The 27,993-nt window shown below is 37.4% G+C and overlaps 2 protein-coding genes across 6 annotated transcripts in view; one reads left to right on the plus strand and one right to left on the minus strand.

The window, feature by feature from the left end:
• Positions 1-477: 477 nt before the first annotated feature.
• On the minus strand, positions 478-24,026 carry ODR4 (odr-4 GPCR localization factor homolog). 3 transcript variants are annotated; one of them, XM_087960843.1, is made up of 14 exons: positions 23,918-24,026; positions 23,564-23,735; positions 22,821-22,955; positions 19,926-20,021; positions 18,589-18,695; positions 16,957-16,993; positions 16,231-16,371; positions 15,374-15,469; positions 10,618-10,683; positions 9,504-9,632; positions 8,269-8,359; positions 5,012-5,197; positions 1,902-1,994; positions 478-843 (listed from the first exon to the last, which is right to left on the minus strand). In XM_087960843.1, the coding sequence occupies exons 2-14, from the start codon at positions 23,660-23,662 to the stop codon at positions 776-778; spliced, it is 1,344 nt and encodes a 447-aa protein (XP_087816969.1). In that variant the 5' UTR covers positions 23,663-23,735; positions 23,918-24,026; the 3' UTR covers positions 478-775. The 3 variants fall into 3 exon arrangements, with proteins under 3 accessions (XP_087816969.1, XP_087816971.1, XP_087816970.1); XM_087960845.1 differs by lacking the exon at positions 23,564-23,735; XM_087960844.1 differs by lacking the exons at positions 16,957-16,993; positions 18,589-18,695.
• An 824-nt stretch (positions 24,027-24,850) lies between these two features.
• Positions 24,851-27,993, plus strand: part of TPR (translocated promoter region, nuclear basket protein) — a 59,878-nt gene continuing 56,735 nt past the window's right edge. For all 3 annotated transcript variants that reach the window (XM_026669282.2, XM_026669283.2, XM_087960842.1), the window contains exons 1-2: positions 24,851-25,149; positions 27,467-27,571. In XM_026669282.2, coding sequence (XP_026525067.1) covers positions 24,999-25,149; positions 27,467-27,571 — 256 coding nt within the window. In that variant the 5' untranslated portion in view covers positions 24,851-24,998. The remainder of the gene's footprint in view (positions 25,150-27,466; positions 27,572-27,993) is intronic.

Here is a 27,993-nt window from a genome sequence, read left to right on the forward strand (position 1 = left end):
CCAGTTTTGTTAAAAAGTGGGGAGAGGGAAGGTGCATGGAGCATTCCTCCTTCTGAAAGCAGCATGAAGAGAAAGTGGACGTAATGACACACCTTCTTCGTAATAGATCCTAATTCTCTGGAATCTCTCTCAGAGGTATAAAGTCATTCTTGCATTTCATAGGCAAATAAAATATATCCTATTCCAGTGAACCCTTGGCTCGGGTTTCAATCATAGCAACTAACTCTTTTATTCCATGTTGTATTATTATATAACAGAGTCACCAGTATCCACCATGGCACTGTGAAATAAATAAATATGTATATACGTATACTCACATGTACTCTGTGATAGGTGTAGATGAATCAAGAAAGATAAATAATCACAGTATGTAAGTGGGAAAATAAAGACTTATGGGTTCATTCAAAGAAAAAGGAACTTGTATTGTCTATCATACAATTCCAGTATTTCCTAAAAAAGCACAAGTAACCATGTCAGCAGGGTTTTTATACATTTTATTAAGGAGAACGTTAAAATAGATATGTTATCTTTCAGATGTCCCCTGAAAAATTAATCCTTTGTATCTGCCAGTTGACAATGTGAGTTCTCTCTTTTCCCCAAAAAGCAATGTATACCATCTACATTATTTCCATGAAGAGAATAATTGTTTTTTAGAGCCATGTATTGCTATTGTTAGATTATAACATATCTCAACGTATTCAGTTCAGGACACTTGCACCTTTACAGTAGATCTGTAATGACATGAGTTTTGAAGTTTGTTCTTGCTTTCTGAAGCTTAATCGCTGAAGTAGTTAAAGGAGAAAGCTATTGCAGATATGGCAACTGCCACAGCTATCACCACTCCTGAAAAGAAATTGGAAAAAAAAGAAAGAAAGATAATGCAAATTGGTATTTCAAATGAATTTTAATTCATCTGCAGCCAGAAACTGCACTTTTACTAGTTTAATTTTGTTTATAGACTTTCTCCTGTAGATCTATTTTGGGCTTCCTCAGGCAGGAGAAAAGTATATTAATAAAATAAAGAGTATCTGGAACAGCAAAAGAATACTAGAAAACCAGGAACCAAAATAACTGAGTCAATAGGCAACGAATGTCTGCCGGCCTGCTTGTTTTCTACTAATACTCCTTCTTTAACAGACTTTAGGACTTGGTTGCTTAGCAAAACAATTGCTAAGTGAAACTACAACTGTACTTACATTTTTACTTCAACTTTCCTTTGCTTGATATGGTCATAAATATGAGTACTGTTTGCAAAATTATTTTTTCATCGTTGTTATAACTTAATTGTTGTGACTCAGTCTCTAGCTACCCATCCATCCATCTATCCAAATTTATATAGACCCCTACCCAGTGGTGGGATTCAAAAAGTTTTACCACCGGTTCGGTGGGCGTGGCTTGTTGGGCATGCTTTATGCGCGTGCACACACTTTGTATGTGCGTATGCGCCAAACGCACCCTTTGCACAGGTGCAGAGGCATTTGTGCAGGCGCAGAGGCGTTCCAACTCACCTCCTGCAAGCCTGCACTCTCCTGGTCGCTTCAGCAGCTGCCATGCAGCACTCTGCTGTGCCGGGCAAAGCAGCTGTGCTTCAAAAGCAGAGGATAAAAATGAGTATGGGAGCTCGGGTGAGCAGGTGGACCCAACAGCAGAGTGGCAGAGAGAACTGGTTCAGTCTCCGCTGCTCATTGTCGCTACCGGCTCAGCCGAACCAGGCCGAACCGGTAGAATACCACCACTGCACCTACCTCACAAATGTGACTCTGATGATTAAAACAATCTTAAATAACCATTAAAACAATTAGACATAAATGGAAAGAAGTCTGTGTGCAAATGCTTCAAGAAAAGTGATAAATCTTACTAAAAGTGACTATTTTAAGCGGTTCAGGCTAAAATATGCATACCCATATTTTGATGTAGTTTCAACAATAGCATTTCTTTTGTCACTTGCTTTGGTTGTGTATTATCTTGGAATTCCTTTGTCAGGCTAACTTCAACTATAATTCAAAGAAATAAGACAAAAGCATGAGTTTGTATGTTGCCTGAACATCTCTAGCCCAATGTTCCTTTTCTTCGTCAAAAATTTAAAAAAAAATTTTTTTTTTCCAGAACTCAGGATGGAAAAACCAAGTCTATGTATACAAATTCTTGTTACGTAATTTAATTTTACAGACAAGATATAAACAGCCCTGGATCTTACATAGACACCACTGCTTTCAACTCACACTCAGGGGCAGATTATCCAAATAAAGCACATAGAATAATTTTTAAGATGCATATTAGTAATTATTAAACACTTGGAATGTTAAAGAATCGAACAAGGAATGAATTGCACTATCCTTTGAAAAAACTCAGGAGAAGATTAAAACAGTCTTGTATTATTAATTTCCCATTTGTGTATAGCCAAATGTACATGATTTCTTTCACACAAAATTTTCGCAAGGATTCTTGCATAATACTCAGTATCAGCAATTCTTCTATGCTATACTTATTATTATTTGAAAAGATAATGTATAAACTATGTAAATAGAAACTTTTATATAAAACCAACCCAACAATGGAGCAACATTGTACAACAATGTCTCCCCAAATAAAGAACTCACTCAAAGCAAGTCAATTTTTTTCAGTATTTCCATCTATGATCGTTTTTCTGAATGCTCACAGTAAATAAATACAGTATAAAAGCAATGAGTATTTAAATTTAATAGTCAATGAAAACCCTTCATAGTTACAGCAGATAAACAGAGAAGGTGTTAATCTATTTTGGTATTAATTAATATAAGCTATATTTTCTGAACTGTTCAATTTTAGAATATTTAAAAGCATTTTTCAGAAGAGAGAACTCCATGTTACAATTTGCCAACAAGTAGAATGATTACTAAAATCATGGAGTAATTATTTTGTACATAAGTAATCAATATTTATATAGTTGAAACATCTAAGAATCAACAAAATATATTCCACAAGTTAGTTTATTTAATACAATGGTATATTTATCATTGTAACCAGTCAGAACTATTTTTTTTAAATGCTAACTTATAGGAGAGCAGTTAAGAGGCATAATAGTATTGTGTTCCTTAGTTACTGGAAATTCTACCCAGGTAATTTCTACTAGACAATGTTGAACGTAAATTTTAGGATGGTGTCCTAGGACAACCTGTCCCTTAGTTTTTTCACAAATGTTCCTTTGCAAATCTGAATATCCCATGTGGCTATCAGATATCAAAGCAGGTACACCTGGAATCTGTGTTATTAAAATTGGCAGTGTCATATTCATTCTTTCTTAATAGGCTGTGAGGTATTAATGTCAAAATAAAATAAAGTAAACTCAGCAATTTGACCAAATAGTTTTTACACGTTTTTGCTGTTTTTCTAACAAACACTTCTTTAATATTCATAATGGGGAATGAAGAAATAAAATGAAATCTGAAACTGGCAGACAAAATTTAAGAAACATAGCCACCCCATCACCCAAATGTATTTCAACTTTTAAAAATCCAAATTTGGCCACAATGGAACAATTCTGCTTGCCTTGCCATGGAAGTCATCTTAATCACAACTATTCTAATACACGTCATGGCTACTCTGTCGTGTAGAGCCAGGATGCCCATTCTTGGATTCAATAACTCTTCAACTAGATTAAGAATAAATTAAAGGGAAGAGATTATCCTCAGTGAGGTACCCACAATCTTATTTGTGTTTCTCTGTTCAAAACCTTCAGTAAACAGAAACTCAGTCAAACCACTTAATGTATATCTTACTTTTTCATGATAAGGAACAGAAGCTGCTAAAATACAGATCTGTGAAGTACAGTGAAGTAATCTATCAAATTATCAGTTGCTCGAAGGATCGTGCAGGCATGAAGTTGTATCTATGCCTGCAGCTGTATTGCAATGAGCACGAAGGCAGAAGGAAGCCCTTCGTGCTTCTAGTCCCCTTAGGACTGTTTGTGGATCAATTCCAAAATAAAATAAAGATAATTAAAAGGTTTTAAATAAATATAAAAACTGACAAGGTTTTATTCAATGCAATAAATTACATCTAGCTGTGGTCATTGAGCTAAACTGAGAAACAGTTCACTGAGAAACACTAAGAAAGCAGGTCTCTATTTTTCATTAGCTGCTTTGTGTACTATTATACAGCTGCAAAGATTATACAACTGCAGATAAAACATTTGGGATATGGAGATAATTTTCTGAAAATCATCTTTTGTTTCCTTTGAAGTGCTTATTCTCTAAGAAGCCAACCTCCTTGTGAGAAGGGTTTTGGGAGAATTGTAAGCTCATTTTCTGAATTTTTTGGTTTTCATGTTATCCAAGAAAGTGAATTTGTGGTGCTTTTGTTTAGGGCTAAGCTAGACAAGATATAAAAGATCCAGTCTTTAATTGGAAATATATATATATTTATTTTTCTGTGCTTCAGCTAAAGATTGTTCTATAGCTTACCATTTATGAAAAGGCAAACATAAATGTGCCTGAATGAGCTTCTGATACTAGACAGAAAAAACTGAATATCACTATTGTTCCTACTTTCTTTTGACCTGGGCTATGGTCTGCTTCAAAACAGGAGTCTACCAAATTATTTTAAGCAAAAGATAGATCCTAGGACATTTTGTTGAACATCTTCTACAGCCTTAGTTGATCCTTAGCTCCAAGGAAAACTAATAAACATACTTTGATCATAGAGTTCAAAATCCCCCTAGTGATTAAGTTCCTTTCAAAAAATTAAAATAATATACATATTAAAATGCTTGCATTTAAAATGCTATTTTGCAATGAACCATAATTTAATGCCCTTAAGGTTACTGGTTACAAATTTCGAAAGTGGGAAAGATCCTAACCAATTTTCCTCCAAATATCACAGGAAAATGTTTTGGACATACATCCTGTGCTATTGGAAACCATTAAACGTAATGAACATTTGTGAATCTGAATTAAAATGTGCTTCAGTTTCAGGTTTGGTTTCTGAATAATTCCTAACAGAAAACAATCTAATTCTTAGCGGTTACATTTACCTGTATTTATTTCCTCAGCAATATGCAAATCATCTGATTGAACAGCTTGATCCATCATATCAAGAAAATGCTCCTGAATTTCCCTGATTGTCTCATCACCAAATTTATAATCACAAAGCAACACATTGGATCCCACAATGGAAGTGAAAACTCTACAAGGTAAGATGTGGTATTCCCTTTTGGAGTCTAAAACAAAATAAAAGAGAATCCCTTGATAATTACTAATAAAGAAAGCTTTAAGAGCACTGTTATATACTGCTCACACTCTGTACACAAATTATGGCTGCACATATCATTTTTAACAGCGTTAAGACATTTCATATATGAATGAAACACATATACAGCATTACTACTTTTGAATACCGTATTTGCCGGCGTATAAGACGACTTTTTTGCCCTGAAAAAGATGCCTCCAATTGGGGGGGTCAGGCTCGCACGCCGAGCTCGCTGAGGTATCCGGCTAGGGCTGTCAGGAGTTGTTACAGCTGGTGGGCTCAAGCGGCTCCAGTCCGCGTTGCCTCGGGAAGGGAAAGGCAAAACCAGGAGCCGCTGCTGCCATTGCAAAGTGCCGCCGCGGCTCTTCTTTTTGCCTTCCTTCCCGAGGCAACGCGGACTGGAGCCGCGAGCCGCGCCAGCGGTAACAACTCCTGACAGCCCCAGCCGGATACCTCAGCGGAGCCCGGGCGGTGCGAGCCTCGCTTCCTTGGGAGCTGGGAGAAGGCTGGCTGCTCCTTTCAGCTTCACGGGATTCGCTTCCACGGTAGACAAAAGTGCCTCAAAAAAAAAAAAGTGCAAAAGTGGAAGGCGTGCGGAAGAGGGGCGAGTATATAACAAACTATATTTTGAGTGGAAATGTTGGGGGTCGCCTTATACGCCGGGTCGTCTTATACGCCGGCATATACGGTAAGTGTGATAATACACCAGCAAGCTCCCAGCATCCAATTTACATTAAATTGACTTCTTATACATTTAGAGTGTGTTGAAGAGTGTTGCAGGCATCGTTTGGGTTAATTGGTAAGAGATAACGGCACTGACTATTTTACCTAGTTGGGTAACGAAATGTCTGCAAGCAATCAACTAAATTCAGAGCGCATAGTTCAACCCTGAGCTACATGTATTCTCTTCTGTTGAGGCAAAAGTAGGATTTGGGAGAAAATGCTCTCAAAACTCAATTTCAAAATGACTGAATTTGAGCAGCACAATTGTGTCCAGGATATATGTTTCCTTGTGTTTTTTATATGGAGATAAGGAAATTTTAAGAATGGAAGAATGATAAGGATGGTTACTCCTATCTATGTCCCCCACCCAAAAAGCCCCTCAAAAGGACAAAGAATGAATGGGGAAAATGCATTTATACTTCTGATGACTTCTGAGCATCCCTGGATTGTCTGTTGTGAACCTTCTAAAAATTGGAAGACTGGATTAAAGGCTCCAATCCCTAAAACAGCATCCAGACCCAAGATAGGATGAAGTACTAATTGTGCTCAGCAGCTGACTGCTAAGCACATCCTATGAAGTGGTCAGAAAATATGATTTATTATTATATTACTGTACAAGTATTAAAGATGTGTGGCTTCTCTTGTCACAACGCAAATTTGAAAGTCTGCGCCATTTTATTATAATTATAATAATTCTCATCTCCATGCTCCTCATCGTAGTTACAGGGAGTAAAGACATTTTTATCTAACTGTGGTTTTTTTTTTTTTCATTTCTTTTAAAAATGATACTTTTAATCAAATACTGCTTGCTGGGCAGAACAAATAACTGAGATTAGAATATCTTTCCAATCCATGTCATCAAAAGCATATTCTCTATGAAAGATAGGACACAGTGAATCAAAAGACTGTTATTTTTGCTGCAAGAGAAGATTATAAGTAATTGGCAACATTTTCCACTGAATACTGTAAAATCAAAAGAGGACATTAAGGAACAAGGAAACATGGATGGAGGTGGAAAGTAATTCTGAAAGATTTATGTCTCAACAGTAAAATGTAGTTAGCATACTGTGTATCATGCAACAGCATTCACATATATATACAACATATTCTACTTGAAGAGTTAATTAAAAATTATAAGTGACTTGGCCATATTAGTTAAAAATGAATGCTTTCCAAAAACAGGTAAATTAGGATTGTGAACACTTGTATATTTCTACTCGGTACATGCAGGTAACAAAAAGGCAAAACTGTTTCAGTTTCTAATATATGAGGCCATAAATGTCTGCTCGATCAGTTCTCCAAAAGAAGGCAACAGGAGATTGTCAATTTCTGAGAAAAATATATATGTAAATTAAGTGGATACGGTGTCTGGAATTCCCTTTCTACCATATTGAAGATTCCAGGAAAATGCTGGGATGCCTAATATAATTTCCTTCAATATAGGGCAGCATAATTTGTCACAATGCCAAATAGGTTGCAGTTTTATTCAAACATCCCTTACTCATTTTCTAAATATTGTGACAGAGAAGTTCAAAATTAAAATGCTTATAAAAAGTGCAATTTTAGAAGAAATGTATAGAATAATGCATATGCAATGTTGATGCACTTTCTAAAAATCACACCCTTATGTGGAAATAAGCTCAAATAAAATTAGTCCAGAGAAATTATTGCATTTTTCAGAATATAAGATGCTCCGAAGTATAAGACACATCTAGCTTTTGGACAGATAAACAAGAAAAAAAAATCTGCCTCTGCCTCCCAGCAATTTGCCTCCTTGCAGCAAATAGCAAACAGCCTGGTCAGCTTCAGCACAGCCTGATTAGCACAAGCAGCTGATTGTCAGTTGGATCGGCCTTCTAATGATCAGCTGTTTCAGGCTGTAGGGATTGCCATCGCCTATTGCCGCCTCCATGCGCCCCGTTTTTGCCCCATTCCAGGCGGCAGAAAATGGGGCGTATTAAGGCCAAAAATGGGATGCGGAGGCCTAAAATGGGGCACACAGAGACGGCAATAGGCGATCCCTGCAGCCTGAAACAGCTGATCATTGGGAGGCCAATCCAACTGAAAATCAGCTGTTCGTGCTAAATCAGGCTGTGCTGAAGATGCCCAGGATGTTTGCTGCAAGGAGGCAAATCGCTGGGAGGCAGAGGCCAAAGGGAGGGGACCGGCAGGTGTGCGGTGGCTTCGGCAAACATTCGCTGTATAAGACGCACAGGCATTTCCACCCACTTTTGGGGGTGGAAAAAGTGTGTCTTATACTCTGAAAAATACAGTACATTAAAGCATATGGTTGGGTTATTGGGCTCCTTCTGGTCTTACTTTTCTTTCCTGGCATTTCATTAACAAGTAGATCTTCAAACAATATTTCACAACGATCAGAGAGAGTGTTTATTATGTCTCTCTTCAAGGCCTACAAAAGAAACACAGAATAACATGTATAAAAGTTATGCATGTACAAAACCCACCACCCTGAGCCAATCCTTGGAAGATCCATGCAGTCAGGAAAAGAAATGAAGTGCTCTGGAGTACTCTGCAACATTTTGTTCCCAGTTTTGTACATTCCTGATACACACTCTTTATAAAACATATAATATACACTTAGTAACTGTTATAAAAAGAATTGATTTCATTGCTAGGAATGCTGACTCTGAAGAAAACAAAATGCATCCATCTTTGCAGAGGAAAGAGTATGTGACAGAAACAGATTACATGGCATACTATGAAAATTCAGCCTGTCTTCTAGGCAAGACTGCAGGCCAGTTTGGGAGATTGTCACAGAAATGACAGTAGAATCTTCTGGCTGCAGTAATTTTTAAAAAGATTAAACTATTGGAAGAGAGGCCCCTGCTAATGTGCATCCTGTTTGATTATTATTCCCTCACACAGGAAGATTGTACCTATCACTTTATAGAAATTAGGCAGACACTTAAAATGGATTGAACTTCCCAAGGGACTCCTATATATTTAGTTTGAAATCAAAGACAAGAAATGGTCCTTATTCTAATCATCCTTCATTCCTCAGACATAAGTAAGAGCCCTGGCTATGTTCATATATCACACTTTGTTGGAAAAATCATTTGTATAAACTCAGGACGTATTTGTACAAAACATAGCATAATGAAATCATGACTAGACACGATTTTTTTATTACCATTGAGTCATGAAAAAACCCCATATGACAATATCTCCCAGATCTTAACTTGAAGAAAAAAAACCTTTAGAATAGTTACACTTTCATTAAAAAACCATTTTTAAGACCATCACCTACTCCAGTTATGCTAACCCTGTCAACACTATCCCCAAAACTATTGTTACACAATCAGATGTTTGAAGATGTACTGGGACAATAAATGACAAAACTAGGGAGAGCTAATATAGATTTGAGGTTCTGTTTTGTCATTTTTAAAGAAAAACATGGATGGAACCTCTGGTCAAGAAATTTTGGATTATTGCAATTATATTCCTTATTTATATTAATTGCTAGGAAAATCAGAGATCTTGGCTGGAACATGAAAACAAGCAAATTTTTCAAAGATGAGGGATAGTAAAAATACCTGAACAGCATCTTTAACTTTAGGCTTGTTGTTATGGATGTAAGCTTTACATTTTAAAGCTCCTTTAAGATTTATGTAACCGTTGCAGATTTGGACTGTAGCTGTTGATCTGGAGTTTGTACTTTGCATCTGAAATAGAGAAGAGGCAGAAATCACAAATTGTACATACTGTATGTCAGCCAATTCCACCCTATCTTTAATAATTGTAAACTCTGCTGTAAATATGAAGTTCTATTTTTATGTATTAGAATTCCGCATTATTGTAATTTCCAAACGGTCCTCTTAGTTACCAACATTAACAGACATCAAAATGTACAATATTGAAACATCCATGGTAAAGAAATAAACATAATAATTGAGGAGCCTTTGTGGCGCAGCGGTTAGAGTGCAGTACTGCAAGCTACTTCTGCAGCCAGCTGCCTACAATTTGCCAGTTCAAATCCTACCAGGCTCAAGGTTGACTCAGCCTTCCATCCTTCCAAGGTGGGTAAAATGAGGACCCAAATTGTTGGGGGCAATATGCTGATTCTGTAAACTGTTTAGAGAGGGATGTAAAGCACTATAAAGTGGTATATAAGTCTAAGTGCTATTGCTATAATAGTACATTAAACAAGATAGCATTACCCCAGTTATCCCCAAAGGTTCGTTGGAATAGTTTCATTTTTAATAACTTCCAGAAGGCTAATTGGGGAGGGGTGGGGAGAATCTAATTTCCAGAGAGAGGCTGTTTCTACATTGGAAAATGCTTAATGCATATTCTTTATTAATATTTATTACAGTGATCTGCATTCATGCTGAAAGATAATAGACTACCTACAGCCTCCTAAACAAATTAGCAGATATTTCAACCAGCTTTCATTTTTTACCAACTATTCTACATACACTTTCAAATTACTCATGGAAAATGAAAGCGATCTGGGGAAAGAAAAGGAAAACTCCCAGAAAAACTTTCTACCGCTCTGTAGATTTTCATTATTCTTATGTTTTCTGGAGATGGAGAGCCAAAACTGATAATTACCAATTTGCCTAAGGCTATGAACTGATATGTGAGTGAGGTCTGAATACAGGATGTCCCATCTTACTTTTTAACCCCTTTGTCAAAAAGTTTACTTACCAATTTTGTTAAGACCCTAACTTCAAGATTCCTAGTAGCTGATGGCATATATCCTCTTGATTTTTTCTGTAAGGATAATTCAAGTACAGAAGACAGCTGAACTGAAAAGAACATTGGTAAGGTTCAAATGCTAAACTAGAATCTATCAGGAAAAAACATTTAGATATTTGAGTATTTTATTAGGTCTTAGCTGTTGTGAATTTTTTTATATGACTGTGTGATAAAAACATTTAATGAATCGGTGAAGTTTTCCACCCTTCTGCAAAAGCTTATAATTCATTTCATAGGCAACACCAAATGTTCTGCAGTTCAGCTAAGTTCTTGATAGTTAATGTAAATATATATATCTTTGAATCAATCCTGGTAACTGCCTAGACAAGTCTGTGCAGTTTTCTTGGCAAGTTTTTAGAAAACAGTTTGCCCTTGGTCTTTCTATAGCTGAGTGACTGGCCTGAAGTTATGCAGATGCTTTCCTGCCTGAAGTAGAATAAGGACACACTGCCAGTTTTTAACCTGGTGCCTTAACCACTATACCGAAGTAATTCTCTAATACTACGAAGTATTAATTTATTTTTAAAAATGTACTCAAAGTATGGTAGAATATTGAATCAACTAGGCACAACGTATGTTTGTTATCAGACTTGCATGATCATCAGACTGGATAACGTAATGCTTATTTCTCAAAGAAAATTCTGGTGATGATAGGATATTTTGCTTTGCTTAGGATTTTTTAAGGTATAAATATTAATAACCACTCTACAGATATTGTAGATTGCATTCTCAAACAATGTGACTTTAATATCTACTTTTACATTAATGCACGTATCGAAATAAAGCTACAATCTAGAAACAGAACAGATACTATGCAAGGATTTACTCCCTTTTTTTGATGCATCTAAGAAGAGGTTAAACTGTACTCTGATTTAGGATAGCCTAAGAATATATGTAAGATCTTTTTAGTTAACAAATTAAGAATAGGGATTGAGAACTGAAGCTTGCCACAATAGATAGAAAAATCTGGAAAGAAGAATTACTTGGATCATGGTTGGATCCAATTTTTAAAAGCATAATATCAATCAGCTTAAATTTTCAAAATCATCTTATCAAATGGTATAAATAGAATAATGACATGGAAGAATTCCGGGATCAAGAAGAGACACTAGCTACCTAGACTTTTCTGTTATTAAAATTGTGAGTGAAAAAAAAAGCGAGGCAACCGGAAAGATTTTTTAAGAGGCAGCAAACAGATTTACTTGTTCAGATTAAAATACTCTCACAGGAAACTGGATATGAACAGATTTAGGTTCTGCTCCTACTGAATTCAGTGTGGTTCTGCTAAGAGAAATAACATATATTCCAATTCTTCTTGATATATTAAACCAAGAGGAGTGAAATTAACTTTTCTGACTGCCTTTTGGATAAGACTGTGATCTTGTCCTTTTCAATGCAAAATGTAAAGCTAAACTATAATGTTGTATATATATGTAATCAATCATGTTTATTCAGGATAATTTCTAATAAATGTTTGTGGGTTAGGTGGGCAATGTTTAACTTTATTTAATTTACGTTATAGAAACTCACCATTAAGAAACACATTCCCTGAACCAACTGTCTGGATCAATGAGTTTCCTACTCAAGGCTAAGATTGGTGGGTACTTTAAAAACTGTGAAATTCCAAATGGGAGAGATTCTGGTCACAAATACTATCAGGAGAATAATTTTTGTCAAATGACTGAAATGTATGCTTCATTTGCTATGTGAGCTTGGAAAGGAAGTGGAAACTGTGAAAACAGTAAAACATGGAAATATGTTCATTGGAGAAAGTTGATAGAATGCTATGAGGCTCAAGACTAATGAGTTGCTCCCGTTCTTCTTTCAGTAGAAGAATAGCCTTCTGAATCTTTAAAACTATTTCATGTAACAGAAGAATCATCACAGGATAAAATGATGAGCAAAGTATCTATATGGAATAATCTTTCACTTCTCAGAAGAATAATGCCCTCTTGATTTCACGTGATGCCCGCTGGAATGTCAGGCTTAAAGTCTACATCTGTTGTTGTGTTAAAAAAGGGAAAAATCATCTAAATTTACAATTGTCTATTTGATCTGTTCTCTTATTGAATGATACAATAATACAGGCAATGGAAATCAAGGGAAAGAATATCTGGCCATGTCTTCCTCACCATCACTTGCAGCTGGGAATAGAGTTTTAGATCATCAGAAACATTTTGCTAAAGTGATTTGGTGCCACCTTCTGGTTAATTATGCAGACAGTGGGGAAAATGGCATATAAGAGCATTGATTGAAATAGACAGATAAGGGAGGGATAGTGAAAGTTGGATACTTTCTTTGTCAAGGCATTAATACTTGGATTTTGCCTGTAGAAGGCAGGAGCAGCATTGGATAAGCATTATTAGACTCATGAGACTAAAATAGCAGTGATGATTTCACCGACTAGTTTACTATAAGAAGAATCCTTTAAAGTAGTGGATGATAGAAACTATTGAGGCCATGAATGATTTCACTCCACCTTTCTATGCATTCTGTACTTTGATTACAGACTGAAATCCAGTAGCAGAGTTTACTGTTGCTGATCAGACCACTCTGATGTTGTGAAGAATACTATAAATGGAGTGCCAAATCATTAAACATTCTTACTTGAAGCCACTGGCAGAATAAGAAGAAAGAACTTCTTTTAAAAAAAGCTTTTTAAAAAGAAAAAAAACTAAACATAATTATTGGTATTCTAACAAAATATGGAAACAAAGGATGAGACAAGAACTAAGGATCATTCTAGGCTAAAGCAAGAAATAATGAAGGAGGAGCGAGAAAGAGTTAACATAACAGCAGACTTTAATTATGCATTTTTCTACTGTGCTGGATAGTAGGAAAGTTTAAAACTTGGGCTGTTTCATGTACTTAAACAGGAAATGCTCATTTCATCATAAATTGTACAGAAACGTTTTTGGGAGTTAGAGGGGAAGAAAAATCCACATTATACCAAAATAGATCTCTGAATGTATATATGCAAAATTGAAATGGATAAAAGAAAAATTAATGTACAGATAGTCCTCGACTTATTACCACAATTGAGCCCAAAATTTATGCCACATTTATTCAGTGAATCACTGCAGTTGTTAAATTAGTGACACTTTGTTGAACACATCTGGCTTTCCCATTGACTTTGCTTGTCAGAAGGCCATAAAAGCTTATCACATGACCCCAGGGCACAGCAACCGTCATAAATATCAAGCATCTGAATGTAAATTATGTGACCATGAGGATGTTGCAATGGCCATAAGTGTGAAAAATGATTGTAAGTCATTTTTTACAGTGCCTGTCATGCCATCAATATCTGAATCTGCGGGGGAAGATGAGCTGGAACCTGAGCTGAGGGAGATTGAGAGGGCAGCTTCGTTGGCTATGAGGGAAAATGGGGAAGGGAAGGGCTAGTCAGGCCAAGGCATTTCAGGATTAGAACAGCTTGCAGATAGGGAGGAATAGGGGCGGGATAAACATGAGAGACAAAGCTCAGGCACCTGATCCAAGAGCACAGAGTGGAGAGAAGGCGACAATAGCGTGGATTGAACAGGCTACTTGGGAGAAGAGTGCCTTGCCCATCTTCACAAGGGACATCTAGGGAATAAGGCTTAAGGAGACACCGTGGGGAGGGGCATTTGTCGGGAACAAACGCTGAGTTCCTGAAATGTTGAGTGCCAATGTTTGAACTTTCCAAGAGTCCTTGCATTCTTTCTGGCTTTCTGGACTAATTACCTGGATCCTTTGCTTCCTGAACTCCTGGATTTGCCCTGCTGAATTTATTGCTGTGCAGCTTTGGTGTACACAGCACTGGGCTGGAATATTTGCAGGTGCTGCTTGGAGTGTGCTTGGGGGTGTGGTCTGGGACTTGCCAGAAACATGGGAGCATCTGGGGAAATTTGGAGCAATAAAGGGGTGGTTTGAACTGCCAGCTGCTTGTGTTATCTCTGTGCCGTGCCCCAGGTCATCACAGTGCCGTTGTTTAGCAACTGTTCAAAGCGACAATGCTGCTGAAAAAAGTGACTTACAACCATTCCTTGCTCTTATGACTGTTGCAGTGTCCAAACTTGTCCCATGGTCATGGTATCAAAAGGCAGACACTTGGCAGCTGGCTCACACTTATAATAATAGTGGTCTCCTGGAATCATCACCATTTTCATCCTTCTCAGGCAACAAGGAAAGACAATGGGGAAGACTACAGATCACATGATGTCTTGCTTAACGACCATGGCAAAAAGGTCATAAAATTGGGTGCACTCAAGTGATGCCTCACTTTTTCTGATTCCAACTGTGATCTTAAATCAAACACTATCTGTAATTTTTCAAAATGCCCTGAAGTAAGGAGATAAACTCTTCCTCAATCTCTACATGGATAATATGGATTTTTTTTAACCTAAATGTAATCGTAACTCTATATAATAGTTCTGGTGTTTGTTTAGACCTTCATACTGTATATGAGCCCTAGTGAGGTTTATTAATCCTACCTAATACCCATTCATAATCAATTCTAAAAAAAGCCTCTAACTTAACATATTGTCCAAATTTGATCATTAAAAATTATTAAGTTACTGAATGTCAATGTAGTCATTTAGCAGGTTCTGTATTAGTGAATTACTTTAACAAAAGTTTCAATTGTTTTCAATAGAGCATTGAAAAACCTATCATGCAAGCAGCTACAGAGGACAAGAATTTCAAGTTTACATTCTTCACCACCTACCTGCCCTTCCATTAAGTCAGCATCTTCCTCTCTGGCTTGTCCATTTATCAAAAAGACAGCGTCCTCTATCTGTTGGGCCCAACGTCCTAATCCATTCTATAAAACAGAATCAAAAATAAAAGGGAGTTACATTTAATAATCTTAAAAGCCTAAACTGCAGGCCAACCTCCAGATGTTCTCTTCTAAATGTAAATAAATACTTTTAGATCATGAAGCAGACAAGTTCATTCCATTTAATTTTTGATACCAGTCCCTAAAGAACAGGTATTAGCTGTCATGTTTGGATACATCTACAACAATGTTTAAATAAAATATGTGACATGATCTCTAAGCCACTGTTAACATACTGTTTCAAGCTCATGCTCTTCTTTATCTTGAGTATACACATGCTAGATTACTAATGAAAAGATGGCATGTTTTTATCCAAGTATTGGTTAGTGAATGGCCACTGTTCATTATTTCTATCATTGACATTTACTGTTATATACTAGTATTTTTAAACCCAGAAAGTTATATTTAAACCTTATATTTCCATTCCACTGCTCATTTGATATATCAAGAGTAGCAATGGACAGTGTTCAGAATACATATAGTACTGATGATTTCTCCTAAAATCAAGACAAAAACAGATAGAAATTAAAGAAAGTCCTGTTGGAGAAACAAGAAGCAGTGTGAGGTACTTGCAAGAAATTAGCTGACAACTGTTAGGATACCAAAGAAAGATGTGCAGGTAAAAGACTAAGGAAAGCAAAAAATGACCTAAGGTTAAACTATTCTAGTGAAGAAAGCAACATAGCTGATAAGCATTAAGAATTTTGATATAATTAATAACGCAAAGTGAGGTTGTTTTTAGTTACCCTTGTGTTTTTTTCTAGATTGTGGCTGGCCAACGTGGCAGGGAGAGGAATATGTATATTAACATTAATTGTGCATTCTAAAGATAGCCAAGAAGCAGAAAGAGCATTCTGGTATTTCCAGTCGGCTGGCTTAGCTGTACACTAAAGGGAAAAAAAGAGGCTCAATTACTACAGCAAATAATCCAATAATCTCAAAATATAAACAATAAATCGTCCAATCTAAATGATTCAATCTATGCATTTATGAATTCAATCAGAGTTATCCCAAAGAAGGCACATACAGAATTGTAGTTTGCGTAATTGCTGCTCCCAAACATACTTCTTTCATGCAAATTTTAAACTGGAGCTGGCAGAGCCCCTACTGAAATCTAAGAACAAAGCTATAATTTTTATTTATTTACTTATATCCCAGCATTATTGTTTTCACAAACAACTCAAAACAGCAATATAACACCTAAAAGTCCACCCAGCTCCTAATTTTCTCCACAACCACTACCCTGTGAAGTGAGTTGGCCTGAGAGAAAGTGAATACCTGGCCCAAGATCACCCAATTAGCTTTCATGCCTAAAGCACGACTAGAAATCACAGTCTCCCAATTTCTAGCCTGGTGCCTTAACCACCAGATAAGTGGTTCCACTTAAGGTACCACTTAACGGCAGGTAACGTGGTTGAGATTGGCAACCCAAATTCAATTAGTTATTTGTTCTTACTCAATATAGAACCTACCTTTGGATCCTGCACATCGTAGGTACGACAAAGTATTCGTTTCCAGTTAAGGAACAGTAACTAATTAGATTTAAGAGATACTGCAGTAATAAGAAGTGGTTAAGACTCTTATAATGAAACCACCCCCAGCCACCTCTAAAGATCTGAAACAAAATTCAGTCTGTTCAGGTCACTTTATGCTTCCTTTTAGCTAACATAAGCAACAAACAGAAAGCCATACATATCCAGCACTGTTGCTGGTTTATGTGATAAAATACATTCTGTAGTTAAATATGCACCATTAATACATCTACTTCAGTAACAATAGTTAACGACAAAAAAATAAACCAAAGAGCTGTTGTTATTCTTCTTGGCCACTACTTAATCCTTCTTTTCCCATTCTGTCTCTAATAGGCCTTTCTTTATTATTATACTACAAAGCTTTCTTTACATAAATGGTAGAGAATGAAAACAGCAATATTTATTGCTAGGGAGTAAATATCTTACACTTTGCCAATTAAGGCAAATCACACCCTAAAATAGTAATAGAAAACATACAGTATATAACTGAATCACAGTATCAGTACCATTGGCCAATCTAAATAAGAGAGCTGGAAATTAGAAATAACATAAAAGGCAATGGTTCCTCACTACAGATTTAGAATCTGTATTCCCATCTTTTATGACATGATCATGTTTTTAGTTATGGCAATCTGTTGCAACAGTAGAAGAATCACCATATATTTAATATTCCAGTGTAAGATTAATTAATTATGGTTATGTAGTTGTCTTGTTACAATTATCCAAATAGGTTCAAGAAAAAGAATGTAAAAATATGGCTTTTGAGACAGGCATTTGGAGACACAAATGAATGATGGCAGATCAAACTGGTTGCAGTTTTATTAGCCAATTTTTAAAAAATATTATTATATTCATACTGTAAATTGCTCAGAGGCTCCAGAAATGGAATGGCACATAAATTGTAGCATTAAAATAATAATGAATAGAGATGGTATCAGAATGGAATTCTGATATCTGTAAATACAGTGCTCTGCTTCTTTAATTCCACAAATCTCTATGGAGCAGTTATTAATAAAGGAGAACAAGCAAAGGAACTCACTAAATGTACCATTTAAACACTAATTTCCTCCATCTTATTCTATATTATACACTATATGTTGAACATCCATTCAATCTACTCTATACTGTTGCATACAGTGGTATCTACTTACTAATATAATGGCCTGATACCTCCAACCCTACATACATATTTCACTTCCCCAATTCTGTTAAATCTTCAGTCCAAATTTGTTCTTAAAACAAATCCTTTGACCAGCACAACATAAAAGGGTAGAACCCATCTTTCAATAGAAAACCGTTCCCATAGATTTGAATATAGCACATCAATATATTAATTAACTTATATTGTAAAAATAGCAGGCTATTGGATTTTGTTTTTTGCTTTTGCTAACTTAGATGATAGGGCAGAGGTAGTTACAAAATAAACTAACCTTTATCTAATTTATTTGGAATTATTTGAATTGTGACTGTTATAACTGTGCAAAGGTAAAGCAGAGTTAAAGCCTGAATTACCAACTGTAATTTAGAAAGAGCATAGATCTTATGATATGAAAACAGATGCGAAAAGGATACTTCTTTGTAGTTGAACACAGATGAAGCGCCATTCGATCTGAGACATCTTCTTCTGAGATGCTCCACAATCTCTTTCTAGCTACAGACTTTTCTACTGTAAAAAGAAGCTTGGAGAAAAGCAGAACAAGAACAGAGTCAAGTCTGATTCTTAGATACCTTATCTATCCATCCATCATGATGATGTAGAGTAATACTTAGCATATAGAGTTGCGTTATTCAAACCTTTGTTAGGTATAGCTCTTTGTGTTGCTTAGTAGCGATACCCAGTGCTGGAGACAGGTCAGGTCAGTTTATGCTTTCTTTAGCTACCATGAGCATCAAAATTTGGTAATATGGTAATATTTGGTAATAACAGATTGCAAAATGAACACTGAGGTTTATGGTACATGTTGATAATATCAGGAAGGATACCACAAGTGTGAAAAGTAAACAGTAAGATCAATCTAATAGTTTATCCAAGCATTCTAAAGGAAAGGGTGCTTTTATCTTAGTGTTATCTGTTTCAAATATAATTGACAATAATGTACGTAATATAAAATGAAGAGTGAGCTTGGTCCAGGCTCTTTTCCTGAAATTGGCTGGCAAGGAACTCAGTGACTCACTGTAAGCATCTATTAAAGTAAATTGTACTTTGTCAGTAAGCAAATACTTTGCTTCTCCTTTTATGGGAGTATTTCATCTATCTATATGTATGTATCTATGTATGTATCTATGTATGTATCTATGTATTATCGTATGTACCCTGTTTCTCCAACAATACGGCCTCCCCCCCAATAGGAAGTCCCAGCATGTTTTATAGGCATGAAATGAAATTAAGCCCCTCCCCCCAAATTAAGGCCTATATTAAAACATGCAAAATGGGGGGAATGGGGGGCTTGCCGTTAGGAAGTACTTTTGTTGCACACCGGATATGGTGCTGCCTGCGTTGACCCCGATACGAAGTGCCCCACCAACACCGAAGTCAACATCCAAGCCGTGCCGCCCGCCCGAAGATGCAAGGGGGGGGAATTAAGTCACCCCCGAAAAGACGTCCTAGCCATTTTTTCAGGGCTCAAAAAAAAAAAAAAGACCCAGCCTTATTATATGAGAAACACGGTATGTACTGTATGTATATATCGTATGTATGTTATCTATCTATCTATCTATCTATCTATCTATCTATCTATCTATCTATCTATCTATCTATCTATATCGTACCCATGGCAATCCATTTCATCTTGGCAACTTACATAGTAGGAAACAAATGTTGTTAACAATCTACAGTAACCGTAAAAAAATAAAACAAATGTTTGTAAGTGAAATATGAATAAAAATAAAACATTACTTTTATTATTTACCTTCCTCAGGATATTTTGAATTTCTTTGGCCAGCTCTGGAACTGAAATGATAAAAACACCAACAACTAGCAGTCCTCCAGGAAGCATTCTTGTTACCTAAGCAAATGAAATGCAAATATATTACTACTACTACTACTACTACTACTACTGGCCTAACCAGTGGTATGCTACTGGTTCGGCTGAACCAGTAGTAAAAAAAAGCCGATGATCAGCTGAGAGGAGGGAAAAAATGACAACCAGCTGAGAGGAAAACTAAGAGAAAAGCGCAGGATCACCCACCCCTGCGCTTTTCTCTTCTTTATCCCCTCAGCTGATTGGTGATGCAGGTCTCAGCTTGTGTGGGGAAAGCAGCGCGCCAGCATTAGGCAAAGCACGCCCACCAAGTCACAACCACCAAACCAGTGGTAAACCAATTTGAATCCCACCACTGGGCCTAACACTCCTGCCTTGAAAGAGGCAGTAGTGCACCTATTTCTTAAGAGGCCATCCTTAGACCCAATGGTTTTTCATTATGGACCAATCTTTTAACTTGTTGAGAAGGTGGTCAGCCTGCACCTGGAGGAAACAGATTATCTAGATGTGTTTCAGTCAGGATTTATAATGGGTTTGAATAATGAGACAATCATGGTCACACTAGTTTATGACTTGTAGCAAAGCCAGAATGGTGTTGTATATCCATCCTTGTGCTCTTTGATCTCTCAGTGGCTTTTGATAGTCATAGTAGCCACTTAAGTAGTAATTTATAGCTAAACAGGTTTGCAATGGCAGTTATTACTATGCCTCACGATAGCCCAATGGATCTTCATGTCCTGGTTCTACTTCCTGCTTTGGAGTAGCACTGCCAGCACCTGCCAGTGGAGTAGTTCCACTGCCAGCACCTGCCTTCTAGGGCAGTGGTCCCCTGGCTCTGTGGATTGGCGGTGGCGGCGGGGGAAGAGGGCATGGTTTCGTACATGCACCACTTGTGCAAATGCAGCTTTGGGAGCTCGGCCGCCACTTGGGCCAGCAGGCCATGGGCCAACACTAGGCCACAGACCAGGAATTGGGGATGCCTGTTCTAGGGTGTACTTTATGCAACATCTTCTCTAACCCCAATATGACAGAAAAATTGTTCTCAATCACTGCCCTTCTGGTGAGTAGAAAGTAAAAAAAAAAAAAATCCCCCAAAATGGAAATAGTTCCAATAGTATAATTTTGTGAACCTAACATAGAAGTACTCGATCTTATATTTCAACCCTTTAGCCTTTCCCATTGCCTCATAGGAGATAAAGAAAACCATACTTTATTAGAAGAAAATGATAATACCCATTTTAACTTTAAATATGCAGATATTCAGCGTTGGAGAGAATTAACTCCTTGATTAAGAAAGAAAAAAGAAATGCAATGGTCTGAGAGCAAAACACAGGAACGTTGAACTCAGACTAACCAATCAGAGATCAGCTTGCCAAATTCAAATATAAGAACCAGGTTAGTCCCTTTTCTACTGAAAAGCATCTCATGCTACCTCTTAAAATGACAGCCATTGTTGACAGCAAAACATCAGAATACCAGAAATGATGTATCGTGTTTTTTTCCTTTGCGGAACTGGGATGAGCGTGGCCAGCACATGATGCATCGGGCCCATGGGCCGCCACTTTGATAGGTCTGGTCTAGGTATCTGCCTTATATGACAGGACATCTCACCCACTTGAGAATATCCCAACCTACCTGGCAAGCAACAAAGCTATACTCAATATGGCAAAGCTATTTGATACAGGCATAATTTGAATATTTATTTAATTTAATATTCAATATTTCTTGTTTAAATTAATATCTAAAAACAGTAGAAGGCAGCATTAATTTAAAAAAACAATCATCATTATGAAGCTGAAACAGACTTTCAAGAAAATTCCTTTTCTATGGCTCTGGGTCTGGGGTTCATTGGTTCAGGAAGAATTACCACCTTTAGTCTTGGATGGAGTGGCACTACCCCAAACATACCCTGTGCATAATCTGGGGGTTCTCCTGGACTCACGACTCCTGTTCGAAGAGCAGGTGGTGGTTGTGGCCAGGAGGGCCTTTGCGCAACTGCGGGTTGTGCACCAGTTATGTCCTTTCCTGGATCAGCGGTCCCTACTCACAGTCACTCATGCCCTGGTCACTTCCCTTGATTATTGCAACGCGCTCTACATGGGGCTGCCCTTGAAGAGCACCCGGAAGCTCCAGTTGGTGCAAATTGCAGCAGCCTGCATGGTTTTATGCAGACTCCGGTGTGCACATGTATCACCTCTCCTGCAGGAGCTGCATTGGCTGCCAATTTGCTTCCGGGTGCAATTCAAGGTGCTGGTTGTCACCTTTAAAGCCCTTCATGGCTTGGGTCCGGGTTATCTGAGGAAACATCTCTTGCCAGTGACATCTACTCGACCCATTAGAGCAAGGAGGCAGGGAATGCTGCGGGTCCCACCCCTGAGGGAGATACACCTGGTGGGACCTAGAAGAATGGCCTTCTCTGTGGTGGCTCCATCTCTCTGGAACATTATTCCTCCAGAGATTAGAATGGTCCCCTCATTAGTACTGTTCCGAAAGGCACTGAAGACCTGGTTTTGCCAGTGGGCCTGGGGAACCCAGAGAGGGATGGAACCCATCAAATGACTAGTGTGACCCGCTGTCGTCAGGGTGGGTGGTGGGTGGGAGTTGGTTTTTGTTTTGTTTTTTGTTTTCCCAAATTTTGTTTTATTGTACTTTACTAATTTATTTGATTCTTTTTGTTAGTTTTTATTGTTTTTATTTTTATTTTTTGTTTTAAATATGATTTTACATTGTGTAAGCTGCCTTGTGTCACCATGGGTGAATAGGCAATATAAATCAAATCAAATCAATCAATAAATAAATATAAAGGAAGATAATTTTTATTACTTGTCTGGCATGTGCTGCTGTCCATTCTTCATCAATATTAGACAAGTCTGTATGGTGGCTTGCACTACTGTTACTTTCTTCCTCTTTTACAGGAGTTCGAATAGCCAGCAAAACATAGTCTCTTTGCTGGGAACACTGAAAAATAGAAAAGATAAAAGTTGTGTACAGGATGAAAAGCAGTTCTTTGCACAATGGCATCAACAGCATGTTATGTAGCTTATGTGTATTTCTAAGAATTCATTTATAGCGTATCTGTGCAGTACACATCAGTAGAAACTTGATTCAAAATGAGAAATGCAGAAATATCAAACTTAAAGCAAGTGTAAATAGCCATATGGATAAAAATGATTAAAACAAGTTTCTTTTTAAGCCCAGAGCTTCCAAGGTACACAAATAATATTTTAATACTCCAGCTACTATTTGAAGCATTCAACATCACTTCTGTTAATAACCATAATAATGACATATTAACTACTGTACGCAGCTTATTTCTTTTCTGTTTATACAGTAAGGAAATCTCAATTTAGATGACACTTTTAAATAATAGCTAATGTACAGATACAATGTTGGAATTATATTTAAATATATATGGAAATGCATATATAATGAAATACATCAATAACAAAAAAGATGTACATTGGTAACTGATGACATAAACTGAGGTGGCATAGTGTTTTCTTCTCAGAAAAGAGTCTTCAAACTGCAACAGAGGAAGCATAGGTGAAAAAGTACAGCAGACTTACCTGCCCTACTAAAAGACCAGTAATAATTTTTTTTGATTTAGCACTCAGGTCTGATAAATATTGTCCCACAGCTTCCTCCACGAAGTAGCTTCTTCCCATTATTGCAAACACTCAATTGCCCAAATCATAAAATGTGTAATAAACGAGGAGATGAAGAAGAGGCTCAATAACCCTAGAAATTAAGGGAACAGACCTTAGATTTCTAATCTTAAAAAGTCAACAAAGGGGAAAGGCTACGCAGAGGTTAGCATCATTGCACCTCATGGGTTATTTTAAAAAAACTTAACTTTTTCATCTCCACCCTTGCAGCCTTCTCAATGCAATTTCCTATACAGCAGCTGCAACCCAAATTACCTTTTTCGCTTTATTTCATGTTTCACCCTGTTGTCTTCCTCTAAAGCCCCATCCAAAACATTCCCCCCGATTCTTTCTGCCCTTTACACAAGCACTGATGTGTCCCTCTGTCCGTCATCTCTCCGCGCCAGTACTCGCCTTCCTCCCACAGAACGCATTCAGATGACGTAATCATGCGCTTCATTCGTAGCAATAAATAAATAAATAAATCCACCACATCCATTAGGACCACATCCATTTCAAGTATTCTCGGATTCTCTTATGCAGTACTAATTATTTTACTTTTTTTTTGTGTCTCCTATATCGTAAAGCGGCTTCCTGCTTTTCGTGTGACCTTTTAACTTCTACATAAACAAACGAAGTGGCCTCTTCCCAAATAAATTCCGCCACATCCAAGATGGCAAAGGCAAGGCGGCAAAAAAAGGCTGGATGTGTTTCCGGCGGCAGATGAGTCATTTCCATCTTTAGGATAAATAGCAACAGCCCTTAGACTAATATACCGCTTCACAGTGCTTTACAGGCCTCTCTAAATGGTTTATACAGAGTCAGCATATGCCCCCCCACAACAAGAAAGCTGCGTAACTTTTCAACTGCAATGCTGTAGCTTGAGCCAGCGTTTCCCCAACTTCATCGACTTTTAAAGACGCCTGGACTTCAAACTCTCAGAATCGCCTCCAGCCAGCTGGGAGTTGAAGCCATTCATATCAAACACGGAAACCAAAATCTTTCACTCGTCCACCGTTGGTTTCAAAACGCCGACATCCCCGCGATGCAACAAAAGTTAGAACCCCCGTCATATTTCCAAATCCTACGCTTACGCTCACAACAGCTGATCTCGTCATAAATCACGGGGTTAATAGTTATATATTGATTACTAATTATAGTACAGCAGCGTAGCTCTAGGCACTGCTGCGCGTTACGCGTGCGCCGGTTACACGACGCGCGTGCGCTCTTCGGTCGCGTGACGCACTTTCCCATCTTCCCGCTCTGCCCTTTCCGGGGGAAGAGTTAAAAAAAAAACCACCCAGCTGGAGGGTGGGTGGTTGCATGGATAGAGGTGTTTTTCGGCGGGCTGTCCAAGATGGCGGCGGTTCTGCAGCAGGTTTTGGAGCGCGCTGAATTGACCAAGCTGCCCAAAGCCGTGCAGGGCAAGTTGGAGCGATTCCTCGCCGATCAGCAGAGCGAGATCGACGGGCTCCGCACCAGGCACGAACGCTACAAAGTAGACAGCGGTGAGTTGGGGACCGGCGGTCCATCTTTTTCCTGCATGAGCGTCTGAAAAAGAGGCAAAAGAGGGGGAAAATTGGGAGGATTCAGCCTAGGTATTCCTTTATTTCAAGTGTGCTGGGCATTTTCACAAAGGCACGAAACTAAAAGGAGAAAGACCAACTTGCTGTTTTGCCTGTTGCATTGAATTTCCTTTCACCATGACCGGTGCTGGGTGCAGTGATGGATATTGTAGTCAGATGCCTTTTTTTAAATATAAGATGGTGCCGCATGGGATCAAGGGCTGCTTCAGCCAGCCTTAAGTTTTTAACAGTAGAGGTACATACTCAGGATGTTGCCACTTTGAGGGATCGTTTTATACCAGATTTCAGCCAATGTAGTTGTAATTGTGTGCACACCGAGTCATATTAAGAGTCATGAAATTTATTTACCAAGGCTTGTTTTTGAGTAGGGACATTGTCCCATCTGCTTAATATGTTTAGACATCCATTTCAATTTTCAGAGTATGAGAGAAACAACCTATGTGTCCCTATCCTATGAAACAATTTGGCTTAAAGAGTTAACATTGTTTTTCTGTGTTACTGTAGTTGCAATTTTCTTTCCTGTCCTCGTCTCCCCCCCCCTTTTTAAAAGAAACTTACATTGATGATAACCTTATGATGTGATTGAAAATGCTTGGGGGCAATCTTCAAAAGAAAAAGAGAAACTCAATCTATAATAAATACAGTATTCAGTTCGTTGTGTATGGAGTTCCTGAACTGGCAAAAACATTGTGTGATACCTAGTTAGAAATCACTATACTCTTTGTATATTGAATTTTAAATTTTTTCTATGCCATCTAGAGTCACTGAAAGTGAGTGGGCAGCCATATAAATCCTCCAAATAACTAAATAAAAACATTTCACCCGTGATATTTTTTAAATAACATTGATTTGTTAACAGCCAGGCATTAGATTGTATCCGGGGTTATCCATACTAAGATTAGATTCATTGGGTATGGTTCCTTTATGTAAGTTCTACTTCTGAAAAAAATAAGTTCTAAAGAATATTCATATATTCCCAGCAATATTGCACATTATTTCCTGTTTAGAGGAGGGAGAATTTACAGGACTCCAGATGTTATGGAAATACAGGCTTCCCCACCTTATTTTTTTGTTGATTAAAGTGTACTGTATTCGATTTTTCGTTTAACTGAAAAATACCTACATGCAAAAAGTACAAATAACCACTATTAGCCATTAGTTTATCTGTACACAAAAGCTTTACATTCTCAAAAATGTAAAGATTTATACGGGTGGTCCTCAACTTCCAATAGTTCATTAGTGACCTTTCAAAGTTATATTGACACTGAAAAAAATGACATGACTGTTTTTCCACACATAACGACCATTGCAAAATTTAGACGTTTGGCAATCGGTTTATATTTGTGATGGTTGCAGTGTCTTGGGGTCATCTCCTTTTGCGGCCTTACAAGCAAAGTCAGTAGGGAAACCAGAGTCACTTTACTAATTCTGTGTTACTAACTTAACAACTGCAACTATTCACTTGACAACTGTTGCAAGAAAGGTCATAAAATGGGGCAAAATTCATTTAACAAATGTCTCGCTTAGCAACATAAATTTTGGGTTCAATTGTAGTTTAACCTTTGGACTACCTGTACAGATGTGTTGGCTGCACACATACTTTTTCCCATATCAGAATTTTTTATAACTATGACTTGTTGCACTTAACTCTAAGTCAGATGTTTGGTCAGTGGCTGGGTATTATACAATATCCATTGTATTGCTTATATAAATGTGAGACTACCAAAGGTTGCTGGCTGTTTCATTATCTTAACAATTTCATTGAAATCAGTTTAGGTAGGAAGTAATCTTACATCTGTACTTACATAAATGTGTAAACTTCCTTGATCATAATGTCAGAGCTGATGGGGTTACAGTTGGATTCTCCCAAACCTAGAGAAGGATTGTAATGTTCAGTCAACCTGAACTGTGAGGAAGAAATGGGGCAAATTTGGAGAAACAGTTTAGATATCCTAACTGGATATGGAGACATTGTAGCAAGAGAGAAAATGGTACATGTAAAATTTATTTTTATCCCACCTTTATTATTTTTTATAAGTAAGGTGGCAAGTGCATCTAATACTTCTTCCTCTTCCTAGGCCAAAAATCACCCAGCTAGTTTTCATGCCTAAGGCGGGACTAGTCTTCTAGTTTCTAGCTTGATCCCTTAACCACTAGACCAAAAGTGCAAAGGTTACATTTTTATTTATTTTCCTGCAAGGGATAATAATATTGAAGTGTATTAATGTGTGTTTTGCAGAGCAACAATACTTTGAAGTAGAAAAACGACTGGCTCAGAGCCAGGAGAGGCTTGTTAATGAAACACAGGAATGTCAGAATCTCCGAGAAGAGCTCACCAAGCTCAGTAAGTATAATTTTGTTAAGTGGGTCACAAAATAATATTACTGTAGTTATACGTCTATATAAAATTTAAGACAAATACTGAAAAGTTTTGTTTTAGAAAATGAACAATGTGCTATTTCTTTATGATTTTAATCATTTTATACCACTTACTGTTCAAGATATCATGAGTGAAGATTGTAAATCTATGTACTAAAGCTACTTTTCACAATAAATGCCGCTCAATAGGCATATGTAAAGTCTCATATATAGGAAGAATGTGGCTTCCAGCTGGTGCATAAGCTTAAAATTACACAAACCAGCAGTGGGGATTTTATAAGGAAATAATTTTTTTTTAGAATTGCATAGCTTATCTATGATTGAGGCGTATTTGAAATGATTAGGCAGCAGTTTTCTTATTTCAGTACCACAGATGTATAAGAATCT

Source organism: Notechis scutatus, chromosome 3 (genome assembly GCF_049901735.1).
Source record: "Notechis scutatus isolate UNSWTSFEM ecotype Mainland chromosome 3, rNotScu1.2, whole genome shotgun sequence".
Classification (NCBI taxonomy): domain Eukaryota; kingdom Metazoa; phylum Chordata; class Lepidosauria; order Squamata; family Elapidae; genus Notechis; species Notechis scutatus.